Source organism: Mandrillus leucophaeus, unplaced genomic scaffold (genome assembly GCF_000951045.1).
Source record: "Mandrillus leucophaeus isolate KB7577 unplaced genomic scaffold, Mleu.le_1.0 Scaffold642, whole genome shotgun sequence".
Taxonomy (NCBI): Eukaryota; Metazoa; Chordata; class Mammalia; order Primates; family Cercopithecidae; genus Mandrillus; species Mandrillus leucophaeus.
Genome location: NW_012106942.1, coordinates 696,655 through 712,705, shown reverse-complemented (window position 1 = coordinate 712,705; position 16,051 = coordinate 696,655). Strand labels below are relative to the sequence as shown.

At 40.3% G+C, this 16,051-nt stretch overlaps 1 protein-coding gene across 1 annotated transcript in view; it reads right to left on the bottom strand.

Annotated features, from left to right (window-relative positions):
* The window catches only part of PCDH10 (protocadherin 10), a 42,631-nt gene extending 28,049 nt beyond the window's left edge, over window positions 1-14,582 (bottom strand). Inside the window, exons 1-4 of the mRNA XM_012000922.1 lie at window positions 11,100-14,582; window positions 9,474-9,532; window positions 8,825-8,931; window positions 455-760 (exon numbers count right to left, since the gene is read on the bottom strand). Coding sequence (XP_011856312.1) covers window positions 455-760; window positions 8,825-8,931; window positions 9,474-9,532; window positions 11,100-13,730 — 3,103 coding nt within the window. The 5' untranslated portion in view covers window positions 13,731-14,582. The remainder of the gene's footprint in view (window positions 1-454; window positions 761-8,824; window positions 8,932-9,473; window positions 9,533-11,099) is intronic.
* Window positions 14,583-16,051: the final 1,469 nt, after the last annotated feature.

Genomic DNA, 16,051 nt, shown 5'->3' with positions numbered 1-16,051 from the left:
GGTAAGTCATCTTTTGATTGAGTTGTCATGAGTTTTTATCTTTATCAAACATTATTTATGTAGTTTGACCAAGATATTGAATTGTCGGTAACATTTATCCATTAATTAAATGAAAAATATTTATATTTCTCATTACCAAGATCCTCAAAGGAAATGCATTATGGAATCTCAAAGCATTTTTATTCTTCACAATGATTACATAAAATAATAAATTTGGGGAATATAGTCCTATATTTTGAAAGAGCTGAGTGCGATTATTAATGTCTCAATGTTAGAGGAATCTATTATTTTAAATAAATAAAGAATATTGCTCTAAAGTGCTGCCAGCATCCTGTCACTTTTATCCTTGTTTCTTAAAAAAAACCTGAACTCCATTTTTACCAAAAAGAGTGGATTGTTGAACTTTATCTCCTCAAAGGGAACACTTTTACAGAGCCCTTTGTGTAATACTTACTCAAATATGGTGGTTTGTAAGGCGCTCGCGTATTAGACAGCAGTCCGTCCAGCTCCTTCCTCTCCAGAGTGCTGTGAAGGGCCTTCTCTTTGCCAAAGGTGGAGAAGGACCGCTCTGCCCCAGGCTGGGCTTCTGGAGTTTCAAACACCTCAGTGTCCGGAACAGAGTCCATGCCGGGAACATGCAGATTGCTGCGATAATCAGCAGCCTGGCGTCCATCAGAAGGGACAAAAGAAGGCATCCAGCACCGATCTGAGTGGCCCAGAGCTTTACATTCCTCAGTGCAATTGGAGAAGAGATCCATACCTGTTAGCAGAAAAAAGAAACTACAGATGTAGTCTTCACCAACATGACCAACTACTTAGCAGGGTAAGATTACAGGCAGCATAAAGGGTGACAAGTGAAGGTGTCTTAACAAATTTTCCCTGGCTTATCCTGACAGGAACCAAATATCATTTTGTCTCATTTTTGTCCATCACTTTAAAAAGAGAAAATGATCGGCAAATGTAAAAGATAAGATTCTTCTGGCAAAGAGGTCTCTGAAATAGATGTTTCTAAACTACTTAAGGTATTGGGAAAAAATATTGGCTCTAAATAATTTAAATAACTGGGAAATGGTGAGTAAAAAAAGTAGACATCTTTTAAAAAATCTCTCATGAAGTGTATAATAGAGAAAACAACAAGGTGTAAAAGCTTTAAAATCCATGATCCCTAACAATGATATCTGAATTTTTTCCTTAAAAACAAATAAACATAAGAAATATGCCAAGCACCAAAAATGATATTTAGATTACGAAATTTGAATATGAAGCAGAAAGTGAAATTCAACAGAAATGTGGTATACACAGAGGAATATCAGTAAAAATCAAGAATAAAACACAATTTCATTAGCAGCCAAAAGCATATTTTCTGAGGTTTCTAGGAAATGACTTCCTAAAGGTATTCCTCAATGACACTGTGGTAGTCCATATTACTAAAAACCACTTATCATTTACCACCTTAGACAAATCCAGAACAAACGACTGTAATTAGTGAAACCAAGGTAACCAAATGCAGTGTAAATCAACTGCAGATACTATTGACAAATACCTTATTACTTGCTCTATATTGGAACACACTTGTCCTAGTCAACAAAGAGTTGTTTGCTTACTAATCCTATAATACCAAGATTTCAAAGGACAAGTTCAAATTTCATTGTCTTCCTTAGATTGACAAGATTACAAATATTATCTGATTACGATCAAGAAAGGTCATTCAGTTTCTTAAGCAAAGCAGAAGAATTTTCGAGCAATACAGAATACTATTTAATATGAATGCTAATACATAGCACTACACAGAAAAACACATAAACAACAATAGCATTTTAATGTTTTTCTAAACATAGTAACATATCTATCAAATATTTTAAAACAGGGCCGAAACGATCTCAACCTATTCTCAAACTTTAAATGGATAAGAAGCTCCCCAGCTCACTGGCATGGAGCTGGGTGTGGAATGACAGTGCCTAGTAGGCCACTTTTATTTTCTAAATAATATTTTAAAAAAAGAAAAAATAATTAAAAAATTTTAAAACAGGATAAATTTGAAAAACAAAAGTATATTATTAGTCTGTAGAAAAGAAACTCGAGTCCATACACAGTCTGGAAAAACATTTTTTAAATCAAAAAAGTAATATTTATTTAATGAACATACTTGATTGTTACTTCTATTAATATCAAAAGTGATTTGAGCTCTAGAATAAGTTTTGGATTTTAAATTCCTGATAGTATTCTGTTATATATTGATTTATGTGTGTTTGTGTATATGTTATCTGCATATAAAAAATAAAATAATTTTTCAAAATTATGAACACTTCAGTTTGTCTAAAAATAATTTTTCAAAATTATGAACACTCTAGATTAGTTTGTCTAATACTATCTAGATTATCTAGATTATCTAATACTTAACTCTAGTATTTTGGAGTTAAGAACAGCTAATTACATAAATTAAAAAAAGTAACACAAAGCTTCTTATCATATATTAATCTCACTGTGTAATGACTGTTTAAAAATTTTGTATTAAACTATGTAGAATGCTAACTCTGACTTTGATTATAATATTTCACTGATAATTTTCCTGTATAAGTCTGGAAATAAATTACTGATCAGTGAACTGTTGAGGAACAGAAACGTGAGCTGAAGCTGGGATTAAGGAATCTGACTGAGAACAGCATGTAAAACATGTAAATGTTTCACTAGACACCAGAGAAGCTCACTCCTTTATCCTATTTTAGGAAGAAGATATGTGAAAAGAAAAAGAGAAAGGGAAATAGAATGTCCCTGATACACGTTTACATACTAACTAGGTAGAGGCTACAGAACCAGAGAGAAGATTTATATTTTGACATGATAAATGCTGCCTATTTGTTAATAGAATGATAGGGGAACATAGATTTTTTTGATAGTAGAAACTGTCTTTAAGAGTAAAATTATTATGAGCAATTATTTATTTTTAAAATAAACTTAATATATACTCAATTTGAATAGCTGATATAATTACATTCCAATATAAATTCGAACTAATACCATTTTTCCCACATGACGAATAAATATCATTTTAAATATGCTAGATAAGACAATATACAACCTTTCACATATTTTTTTGCACCTAGGCCCAACTACTCTTCTACCTGTGAATATGACAATTCTACACATAACTTTAATAATCTAGTATGTCAACATACATTAGGATACTGCTTGATTTTGGTAGAAATTACTTTTATGTAGTTTATACCCCAGTGTGCCCATTTTCTTATCTGGAAAGTATGTTTTTCTTCTGTCTCTTTCGATTATTTGAGTTTGGTTAAAATTTCCTCAGATTACATAGTAAAGTTCACACACGTTGAGAATCGGTATTAAAAATAAACTGTAGCATGTGCATGGCAAAAAAAAAAAAAAAGTGAAGATATAGAAAAGTTTTTTGTTTAAAGAACAGTATCACTCTACCAAGGCAATAAACATGTAAATAACGTTCTTAATAAATCTATGAATTAATCCTTTTAAAGTGGAAGTCCTTTAGTAATAATATGCAGCTTCATATAACTAGAAGGAAAGGTAAGGTGGCTCAAATTGTACATAAATGTTTCACCAGTTTTATTGATAAGTGTACCTATTTCTCAGGAAGAAAAATCAGACATAGGAACAAACATTTAAAACATAACATTAATAGTAAATCAATAAACTTCAGATAAGTAACAGAAAAATTAATTGAAAATTGATTTTTTCATTTGTTGTGTAGTTATATAGTTTAAGAGCCACATAAATTTATTCCGTTACGATTCCTCACCTTCGGAAGACATTGTATAACTAACATTTTATCTTTTATCATCTGTCATTAGTCCCATTAAATAGAGTACTTTAATTACCAAATAACCAGAGGTATATTTAAGTTTTGTTGTGATAAATGACTTTATGATGCACAGGGATGCCAGATATTACAGTAGCTAGGATATATTAAAATGTGTAACTTTAACACTGCTCTTACAATTTTTTAATAGCTCAAATTGACACCTCAAAAGTTGGTAAGTTTAACTTAATTTTTCTTTTTCTCATTCAAATGCCCTTACTATGGAAACTGTGGGTTTTTACAACAGAAAATTACAGACCAAACCTCAATTAAATTAAAAATAAATAAATAAATAGACTTTAGGGATACATGTGCAATTTTGTTATATGAATTTATTGTGTAGTGGTGTAGTCTGGATTTTTAGTGTAACCATCACCTGAATAATGTAAATCGTACTCATTAGATAATTTCACATCCCTCACCTGTCTTCAGTCTTCCCACCTTTCAGAGTCTCCAATATCTACTATTCCAAACCTCAGTTTTGAAATTTTGGTAATATCTAATAAATGTTTCAACATATACCTTTTACTTGCAATCTCTTTTTCTAGTTATTTATTTTTTCCACTTTTCAGAAATAATCTGTTCTGCAAGGGATGACAGCTGACGTGATAGATTGCCTGTTATACAAATATATATGTAAACAAATTTTGAAGTACATGGTTTTCAACTGGCAAGTAACTTGTCCTGTATACTCAGAGGCAGTGGATATTTCCATTGAGACCAAATTGTGATTTCAGAAGTTTTAGAATTCAATTTGTGCTATTTTTTTGGTGACTGTCATAATACAATATTGTGTGAACATTTCTTTTTGTGCAACAAGCTTTCATTCAAAACATTTTTTTTCCAAATATGATAAATTAATTTTAAAGAAGATAAAAAACTTCTCACATTTTGAGAAGATTTCTAGTCTTTTAACTACTTAAGATACATTAATTGTAACCGCAAAAATTGCAGTATGTTTTAGGAAAACATGGTTTTGAAGCAGATAGTTATTAACATAACTCACTCATGAAAAAATCAAAATAAGTCCATAAAATTTTCTCCCTACCTATAATCTTTCAACATGTATATATTTTTCACCATTTCCTCTCAATATTTTGTCTTCTATATTGCTTCCAGTTATAAATCTCTCCACATTTTCAAGTTGTAGCTCCAAGTTTCACCAGTGAATAAGGTTTTATAAATACTGGTGTAAATTCATTTTATACATAAACCCAAAAGCAAATTTGACAATTATCTAAATTCTTAATGGAGTTTGGAAATAGGTATTTGTGTTTATAATAAACCAATAATTCTATTGCTGATATTGTAGTAATGCAATGGCTTAATGCATTTCAATGATATATTTTATCTACTAATTTGAAACTACTGACTAATCAACTCATTTTGTTTTTAAAATTCATAGTCAAATTTTGACCATGTATTATATCTATATCTATAATTAGTTAGAAACTAAACATAGTTGGAAGATAAGTTTTCTTATAACTGAAAGAAAAAATTATTGAAGAGAAATTTGATAATTTTCAGAGAATGTCTAACAAGTAATTCAATCACTCATTAGGATTCTTTCTTCAACATATTTTTTTAAAGGCACAAGGTATTAAAAATAAATCTATAATTAAGCTTAGCATTATTGACAGTGTAGGTATTTTATAACGGGAAAAGCAACCTGTCACTACTAACAGATCACTTTAAATATACCTCAAATAATATTAAAATGTTTAAGAATATACAATTTAAAATATTCTATCTGTACTCTAAAATAGAAAAAAAATAATTATGTTTTAATCTAATGACATAATAAAGTTGAAAACATGTATCTTTAAAGTCCAGTTCTTTGGCTATTTAAGCTGTGATTAATCAGTTTTTCCTCTTGTGATGGTTTATGTTTGCATTTACCACTTCTCCTTGGACTACTGCCATATCTAACCAATACATCAATAGTGCACTGAAAAAAACGGAAAGCACCTTGACAAGGCTATATAAAGAAAGTGCCACAGAGCAGTGGTCAAGGCGAAGAATTTCACACATGGAGCCAGGTGCAGTGGAAAACTGAAAAAGCTTATGTGATTCTCCGTGCAGCTGTCTTCGTGTTTAAAGCCCTTCTATGAACAACATTGGTGATGGCAAACGGCTTAGAAAAAAGAAAAGCAAGAAGGAGGGGGTGTAAGATAGAACAAAAAAAGAAAACTATTCATAAAAGAATAAATAGAAGGCATATCTAAATAAATAATACAGAATAATGTTAATGAAGAAAAAGAAATAGTAGTAAAGAAAAAGGAAGTTTAAACAGGTGAAGCACTGAGCTAAACAGTCTACACACTATAGTGTGGAATGTGGTACAAACTGAAAGAGAGAATGCGGAGTCTTTATCTTTCCAATGTTAGCTTTGCTTGATAATCTAACTTTTCCCCACTAAAACCTAGTTAAGTGAGATGTGCTTATTACAGCATAATGTTTTGTTTTTTTTTTTTTCCTATCCTGAACTTAGAAAGCTATGCTATGAGTAATATTACCTAATTTTGCAAAATAGTAAGATCATTAATATCTGGCTTTACAGTGAAATACAACAGATTTATCTGAAATGGGCTTAAATTTTTGGAAATAGTCTAGCTGCTTGATTTGAGGCTTATAGTACGTAACAGCAGTATGGATTGAAAAAAGTCTTTAAGTAAATGCACTTTAATTCTCTGCATTTGAGGTTTTATACTTAAAAAAGAAAACACTTCAAAATCATTCTTATAATAAAATTAGACATTAAATCTGATTGCAATTCAGCACACAAAGGTGCAATCACTTCTTAACATAGTGTTTTATTACAATCCTAAAATAGCTATTATTGTGCCCAGTATGTTGTGGCTGCCCTGTAACTACTAATGAGATACATAAACGGATTGCTAATTCTATAATACTTTTACATGTTTAAGAACTTAAAGATAAGGAAAAAATTTTAACATTTTGATAAAAATAAAAACTGCCTGGCTAAAGTGTTTTCCACAACACATTTTAACATTTTTGTATTCTTTTAAATGCTTTGACATCTCCAATAATTTGAAAGAAACATTACAGAAATGGTAACACTGGGTGACTGTAAAATAAAGTAGCTACTGGGAAGATGCACTGATAAGAATATGTTCTCATCTATCTTCCAAATTTGGCTCTTTTTGCAGATGTTTATTCATTACTCTTTATTCAGTTAGGTTATTATGGGTCATTATGTCTGAGGGACTAAACTAATTGAAATGTTCATTGAGATTGAAGTGCTACAAGAAAAACAAAGCCGGGCGTGTGGGGTGGGAAAGGAGTAAAATGCATCCAAAGAAACATGCAACAGATACTCTTTTCAAAACATTAAACATTTTGTTTTAAAAGTTTTAAAAGGCTGACAGTTATATTAGAAACTCTGAAAAAGAACAAGAATGAGCAATGCTAAATGTACAGTTTTTAAAGATAACAATAAATCATATGCCATATATAGGGCAAAAATGAAAGGGACTTTGTACTCACATACAAACTTCTGGCAAGATCTGGTTTGTTGTCAGGTTCCCAGACACTAAATAGATGCTCTGTTCACTTAGCGTGAAGGCCCGCAAGGGGCAGGGACCTCCGGGGATTCTTGGCAGTTCTCAAGTCTCATTAGGCCTGCATATTAATGACTCACAGCAATATAAAGAGACCCTTGAGCAGCCTTTTTTCCCTTCCTCCTGCCTGGGTTTCCCAAGGCTAAGGCAGCCACAGACACAGCACACATTAGCCAAGTGAGAGGCTTGTAGCAACCACTGCTGCCAGGCCACCATGGGGTGTACGCTGCCCTTTGACACACTGCCTCAGCACCATCCAGAGGTCCACCAAGTGTGTTAAGGAATGAGTGCTCTCGAGGACTAGTATCACCTTGAAAATAAGAACCTATCACTCTATGGTTATATTATTAACTAAAATAAAGGTCCAGTCTCAACACAGCTGAGTTGAACCCAGAGACAGTCTAAGATCGACATTTTCAGGAGTTAGAAAAGTTGACTAGCCTTTCTATTTCTTCATGTGTCATATAAACCCAAAACTAGTTAGAAAAAGTAAAATATTCAACAAATACCCTTCAAAGATGAAAGCCAAATAATTAGGAAGGACACCAGAAGTTTATTAAATCATTTTCATTTTAACACACATACTTTATTTCATGTAAGAGTTTCCTTTTAGTATTAGTGATAAGAGTTACCAGTATCTCATAAAACTTGACTTATAATAAGAAAAGTAAAATGAAATAAAATAAATATGTATCACATTGGAACCTGTCAATGACTACCGTCAAGCCCAAATATAAATATTCTCAGAGTTCACCTTTTGATGTGTCATGGACCCTGTTGAAAATATGAAGAAACCAAGGACACTTCAGAAAATACACACTATCACGTATTACCTAACATTCTGAAGCCTAAGACTCAAGATTAGAAACCCTGTTTTCAACCCATTAATGACTTTTAATCACCATTACTTTTCTCATTCAATACTTGGTGGTGTGTAAAATGCATTGCCCTGGAAAACAAGAAATGTGGATTCTAGTGTTCAGTCATCCATTTATCCTCTTGTGACCTCGTGCAGGTCAATCAATTTTATCCATCTTCAGTTATCTCATCCATAAACAAGTTTAAGAACACCTTAATTGACTGAAGACTGGTAACTAGACCAGGTGAGAGAGCTATGTCTTTCTGTATGCAATGTGTCCATTAAAGAACATTACATAAGCAAGATATATTTCATATTCTGAAACTCTCCACAATGAATTCCTAACTTTAACTCTCCAAAGGAGCATTGCATTTTTACAATTCTCTTTAAGTCTGCAATTATCAAAGTAGAGTGACACTCTTTTTCTGTAGAGTTACCAGCATTAAACATACGGAAAATTGCCTAGGACATCATCCTTCCTGGGTTTATTTTTAAAAATAAAAACTATAAAACTTAGCATTTAGATTGCCCTTTGATCACACTTACCAGCTGACTGGGCACGGTTGGTGGCATCATGATCACTATCTCCCTGTTCACTGTCTCCATGACCACTGTCCTTAGAGCTTACTATGTCGGCTTCCTGGAATGCAGAACTAGAAGTACAAAAATGTGAATATTAGAATAAAAAAGGTGAAGAAACACAGAAAACATTCTTCTGCCACCACATGGTCACAGATGGTGCTGCAGACCCACAGACCTCTTAGTTGGCTTTGTTTCTGCATAAAGCTAGTTTTTATAACCTAAGCGTAACTCTTTAAAAATGATCAATTAACAGTCATTTTGAGCACTTAAGTCATATAAAATTTAGGCATTATTCTACAATTGGAGCTGCATACATGTTTATATCATTTTCATAAAATAGATATACATTTGGAACAGTAAGGAAGACTATCAGAAGCTGTGTAGGAGTGTAAATTGACAAAATATTCAAATATATTTTAAATGTATAGAAATGAAATATAATGTATAATTTTTAATGTTTTGTTTAGGAAACACAATATAATCCATATTTATGTCCTGCCTTAATTGAAAATATTTTATACATTTTAATTTTAATTTAGAATAATATACCTACTTCCTACTTTTACTAGGTAGTAAATTATCCATTACTTCTAGGGAAAAAAAGAGTCCATACCTGTTAACTCGGCGAGGTCTGTCAACTAGATAGCTGAGCTCTGCTCGCTGGTGTTTAGTCTAGAAAAAAAAGTAAATAAATTAAGAGCATTTGAATGCTATGGGTTGAACTAGTAGTCTACTTTTGAGGTTAGGGACCATATCTAGCTTAAGTAATTGTATATATTTTTATGAATTTCCAAGCTCTCCTAAGACCTCATCCTAGTGATTTCTATGTAAGGGCAGGGGAGATAGGCAGAGACATTTGAAACCACATTTTAGTCACTTGTAAAGGTTAAAAAAAATAAAATTGGCTAACTTTAAATGTGGGTGTGTGTGTTTTAAAGAGAAAATACAAATGACTTCATGGCTAAAGCACATATACTATTGTCTCTAACAGAGTCAACCTGTTTATATTCTGCAGTCTTTTTTTTCAGTGGCTTAAAAAAAGTGTTTAGGTGCATACTGGTTGACACAAGAAAAACAGCACGCTCAGTAAGCAAAAAGTTTGGATATTTTGTGGAATTATGTTGTTGTTTATTTTCAAAATGTGCTTAAGATACAAATAAGCTGTACAAATATTCATGAAAGTCAATTAATAATATCTAAGACTCAAATAAAATAACCTGCCAGGAAAGGAGTTCATAATCCTGCCCGCCCCGCCACACCCCCATTCTTTTCCACTCCAAAGGCTCTCTGCATTTGCCTCCCCACCTCTACCGCCCACACACCTTTCCGGTCCAAACTTTCTTTTACATAAACCAACTTTGTTCTCCCCCCAACCCCCACCCTCCAGCTCTGTCACTTCTCCATCCTTTTAAAAAGAAGTCAGAATTGACAAGCCAAATTCTTTTATGAAGAAAGCCAACAGCAGTGATTTATCCAAAACAGTGGCAAGAAGGTGATTATTAGCTAAAAAGATATATTTAAGACAACAATTGTTTAAGCCTTTCGTTAGTTTACTCTTAACAGGGGTTTGTGCCAAAGCAGCTTCATTCAAATTCACACTGTGTGGGCGCTCGGCTTCAAGAGCGTCTGTAAATGCTGTCCAGAGCCGAACTGAAGGATTTTTTTGCAACCCGAGTTCAGGGGACAAGAATCTGATAACTTGTTCACTAAAACATGCATTCGAGGTTAGACAACTGTGTAAAGTTAAACAATCTATAGCTTACTTGTACAGGCGACTGAAAGCATAGTTAAACAAAGCAAAATAGAGCCAACTTTATTAACGCCTGGGACAGACGCAAAGAAAAAAGACCTTTGCCAGTGCTAGAAAGTAAGTCCCTCCTCCACATTTCCCTCTCCCTTCACGCAATTTCCCTTTATCCCCAGGTTACTGAGAAGGGAAAGGGCTGACAGGAATTAAGGTTTTAAAGGAAAGATGGAAGAGCAAAGGAGGGAGCTCCAAGGTGGCAAAGTACCAAGGGGACGGAATGAAAATAAATGTGAAAGGGTGGAACAACGCGAAAGTTAGGTTACACACCAAGGAGTGGGAGAAGGTGACCGCCCATCTCCGCTCCCACAACGATACACATAAGGTAATATCCTAAAAATAGATACACAGTGCACCAGAGATACAAGGGCCGGGCTAGAGGAGGCTTTCTGATGGAGGAGATGAGAGATGGTGGTCCTTTCGCTTCAGCCTTACCTCGTTGGACAAAATGCTTCCGTTGGAGATGATATCAGGCTGCTGGTCGGTGTAACCGGTGACTATGGCCCCGCAGGGGTTGTGCTCAGTGTCCGTACTCCGCGAAGGGCTGCAGGGCTTAAGAAACATCAGGTCGGTCTTGGCGGACTCTGGGGTCAGGCAGACCTGGTAGCAGTAATTCTGGTTGTGGTGGTGGGAGCCAAAGCCCCCGGACTCCTCCACCGGCACCTGGGCCGGGTTACTGGGTACATTGGAGCTCTGCACCAGCATGATGTCCGACTTGCTGAGTTTCTTCTTGCGCGCCCGGGCTTGGCGGCCACAGCAGGTCGAACCTCCGCCACCGCAGCAGCAGCAGCAGAGGCAGCAATCGCTGGCCAGACAAGTGTAGATGTTGAGCTTCTTCTCTTTTTGGCAACGCACGGCCAGCACGATCATGGCCAGCAGGAAGATGAAGGACACCGAGCCCAACGCGATGATGAGGATGAGGGTGAGGTCTAGCGAGGTTTCCCCGCCGCCAGAGCGGCTGGGGCGCTGGTGCTCTCCTGACCCTCCGCCTCCGCTCCCGCCCCCGCCCTGGGGCTCCACGGCGCCATCCACCAGCTGAACCACCAGGGTGGCAGTAGAGGACAGGGGCGGCTGCCCATGGTCGCGCACCTCGATCACCAGCTCATAAGGCCGCTGGGGGTCGCGCTTGGCCGGGACTCGGCGCGCTGTGCGCAGCTCCCCGGTGCGCCAGTCCATGCGAAAGAGGTTCATTTCGTTGCCACGCACGATGCTATAAGTGAGCCGGGCGTTCTCGCCATCGTCCGCGTCCACGGCGGCCACGCGGGTGAGCAGGTAACCCGGCTCCGCCGAGCGGGGCAGCACCTCACGCGCTGGAGTCCCGTTGCGCCCTGGTAGAGGCGCCACGATGGCAGGGGCGTTGTCATTTTGATCTACTATGAGGATGTTGACAGTGGCGTTACCCGCCAGCGCCTGGGGGCTGCCAGCGTCCCGGGCTTCCACCTGAAAACTGAAGTCCTTGAGCTGCTCATAGTCGAAGGAGCGCAGGGCGTACAAGTAGCCGTTCTCAGAGTTGATAGACACGTAGGTGAAGACGCTCATGCCTTGGATCTGGCACTCGAGGATAGAGTAGGCAAGCTGGGCGTTGGCGCCCTCATCGCGGTCGGTGGCGCTCACCGCGTAGATGTAGGCGCCAGGCACGTTGTTCTCAGTCACATACACGTCGTAGACCGGCTGGCTGAAACGCGGCGCGTTGTCGTTCACATCCGACACTTGTACCTGAATCGACTTACTGGTGGAGAGCGCAGGCTCGCCCCGGTCCCGGGCCACTACGGTCAGGGTGTAGGAATCCCCCGCCTCTCGGTCCAGAGGGGCTTCGGTAACGATGGTGTAGTAATTCTTAAATGAAGACTTGAGGCGGAAAGGCACGTCTCCCAGTAGCTCGCACTGCACCTGCCCATTCTCCTCTGAGTCGCGGTCAGTCACGCTGAAAAGGGCCACCACAGTGCCGGGCGCCGCACCCTCGCTCACCGCCTCCTTCACGGTGCTGAAGCTGATCTCTGGCGCGTTGTCGTTAGCATCCAACACTCGCACTAGCACCTTGCAGTGCGCAGGCACGGCGTTGGGGCCCAGGTCCTTGGCTTGCACGTACACTTGGTACACTGGGCTCTCTTCATAGTCCAACTCGCCGCTTACCTCCAGTCGGCCAGTGCGCGGCGAGAGTCCGAAAAGCTCCCGCGCCCGGGGAGAAATGTGGCTGCTGAAGGAGTACACGACCTCACCGTTCTGGCCCTCGTCCGGGTCGGTGGCGTTGAGCTGGATCACGAGAGTGCCTGGGGGCGAGTTCTCTGGTAGGGACACAGTGTAGACGGGTTGGTCGAAAGCGGGCACATTGTCATTGGAGTCCAGCACTCGGATGGTGAGTAGGGCCGTGCCGGTGCGCTGCTGCTGGGGGGGCAGGCCTGCTCCCCCGCCACCTCCCCCTCCTTCTCCTACTCCTCCCCCTCCTCCCCCGTCCACCGCGGTCAGCACGTAGCGGTGCACCGCTTGCTGCTCTCGGTCCAGTGGCTTCTCCAGCACCAGCTCAGCGAATCGGTTGCCATCCCCCTGGGTCTGCACGTCCAGGGAGAAGTAGCTGTTGGGGGTGATCTCGTAGTCGCGCAAGGAGTTGGTGCCCACGTCTGGGTCGAATGCGCTCTCCAAGGGGAAGCGAGTGCCTGGTGTGGCGCTTTCAGAGATTTCCACCGTCAGGTCCGGCTCCGGGAAAGAGGGGGGGTTGTCATTAATGTCCAGCACCTCGATCTCCACCTGGAACAGCTCCAGGGGGTTCTCCAGAAAGACCTCCAGGTGCAGGACACAGGAGGGGCTCTGTTTGCAGATTTGCTCGCGGTCTATTTTCTCGTTCACGTACAGCACCCCGGTCTCCAGGTTGAGGTCTAAGTAGGGGGTCCTTGAGTTTGGCACCGTCTGAAACCCGCGAGCCGAAAGTTTTGTAATGTCCAGACCCAGATCTTCAGCGATATTCCCCACGAAAGTGCCATGTTCCTGCTCCTCCTGTACCGTGTAGTGAAGCTGGGAAAAGACTCCTTCCACCATCCAGAGCAAGGCAAAGAATAATAGCACAATCATCTCCAAAAGGAAAGGAAGTAGCTTCCCGCAGCCAGTCAGCTACCCAATCACCTCCCCCACCACCACGAAAAAAAAAAATCTGAAAAAATACAAATAAAAGTGCGCTACGTAGGGGCTCCTGTGGCTTTCTGTCTTTAAAAATCTTACTCCTTTTGCTTCATTTTAGAGCTTCCCGCAATCCAGCCTCATTTTTTTAATCTTAGCACAGGAAGGGTGACAGGCGTCCCCTTTCCTCATCTGTAATCTTTCCACTGATCAATTAATAAAATAACAATAATACAATAGTCAGCGTCCTTTATTCCGACAGTCTTGGCGCAACGCGGCGCTGGCAAATCCCAAAGAGGAAATTTCGGTATTTCAAGACTGTCCTCGGTTTGTCTTCTTGCTGATGGGAGGAGAATGAGGAGGAGGAAAAAGAGGAGGAGGAGGAAGAAGAAGAAGAGGAGGAAGAGGAGAAGGAAAAGGAGATGCTGTTGGCACCGTTAAACATGCCTCTTAATGTCAACGGCTGGCAAATGCAAAAGGGCTTAAAATCAGCGACAGAATTTTGTGCCGGAAAAGCACAGAACGGCTCTGCAGCTTAAAACTTTCATTCTCTTCATTTCTCCGGATGGATGTTCTTCTTGACATTTTTTTCCTCTTTCGTTCTATTTGTATTTTTTGTCTTTCATCGTCTTGGTTCCCTCTGTCCTCATCTCCACCGTTACTTGCCTCTCTGTAAGTGTAATGAGCAATTTCTTTTCTGCTGTTTTCTTCCCAAGCCTCTTTCCCTCTAACCTCTTTTTCCTTCCAGTCCTTCCTTCCTCCTGCTTCAGCCTCTGAGCTTGTGGTCTGGACTGGCAGTTTCTGAGCTCCGAGCGCTCCGCTTCTCCGTTTTTGCGCAGCGCCCTCATTCTGCCAACCAATCGCCGAGGAGCACCACCCACCGGGCTGCCGGTGACTGGCCCAACCGGCCGTCAAACAGACACGTCACGGGGGAGCCGGGCGGGGCGGGACAGAACTCTCGCCCGAGCGGCCGGGGTGAGTGTGAGTGTGAGAGCGAGAACAGCCCCGCAGGTCCCGAGGCGCTGGCTGGGGACACTGCCGCGGAAAGTTCCCAGTCCCCAGCCGCAGGTAATGGGGAGGGAATAGAGAGGTTCCCCTGTTTGCATCAGCAAATGCGAAAACACAATAGCAACAGCTGCGGTATCCTCTCCTAGGAGCGGGATTTCCAATGATGCTAACATTCTTTTTCCTTTAAGGTATTTTCCCTGATACGGATCATGGAACTAAATCATCTAGAAGGGGAAAAAGTAGCGCAGGGGCCACTAATTGGCAAGGGTTACCTAATTAAGGGACTCTAGCAGAGATTGGCAGGGCATTTAAAAAGTGGGTATTATATGACGTGTGTCAATCTAAGGGTGAGGGGTCTGACGAGGCCGCGAGGAAAGGGGTGAAGCAAACGGAGTAGGGGGTGGAGGTGGCTCCTAAAAAGCGGAGGAATTCACGCTAAAGGATGTGGGATGACCGCGCTTATAGACGGGCAGACGCGTTCGACGTGCCTCTTTCTTCCCTAAATACATATTCACAAAATACTTACCAAGTAGGTTAACTCACTCGAGGACCTAGCTTCGAGCCGTGAGGGCGTTTATCAGTGACTGAGGAGTTTGATTTGAGCCGCTTCCCACGAGCCCGCCATCCTAACGCCGGGCCCTTGGGCATCCGGCACACAGCAAAGCCAAGCGCTGCAAAGCGCCTCTGATATCCCTGCGCCTTGTGCGGCCAAGTGCCACGCAGCGGCTGGGAACACCGACTATTTTCTAATGTTTTTGGCAATTGGAGATCGATCCCTTTACCCACCATGCTAGACTTGACCACTGATTTCTGCCGATCCTGGGGTCAGCCCGCGGGGTGAGGACAGTAGGGCGGCGGCGAAGGCGGGCGGAGTGGTGGGCAGGAACCGTGCACAAGAGGGACCCGAGTGTGCACCGCTGCGGGTATCTGCGAACACGTTTGCACATGCACGGTACTTGCATCCATCCTCCCTGGCCCAGGGCTTAGCTATGTGTAAGCCCCAGCGCAGCCTTCCTGAGTTCTGAAGGACGCGCTTGACCAGCTGTCAGTGCCCATTCCGGAGGCGCAGGGGCAACGTGGCACATCTACATAGCTAGTTCTTGTGAAGTTAAAAAACAGCGCGAACTCTTTAATGCTAGAGAGTGGATAGAATGCCATTTCTCCAAGGAAAGATATGTAAATATATATTTTTAATTAACGGGCTACTAGCAAGGAATTGGTTGTTTATTCACGATAGAAGCCCCTATTCAACCTCCTTCCTTTGCAAA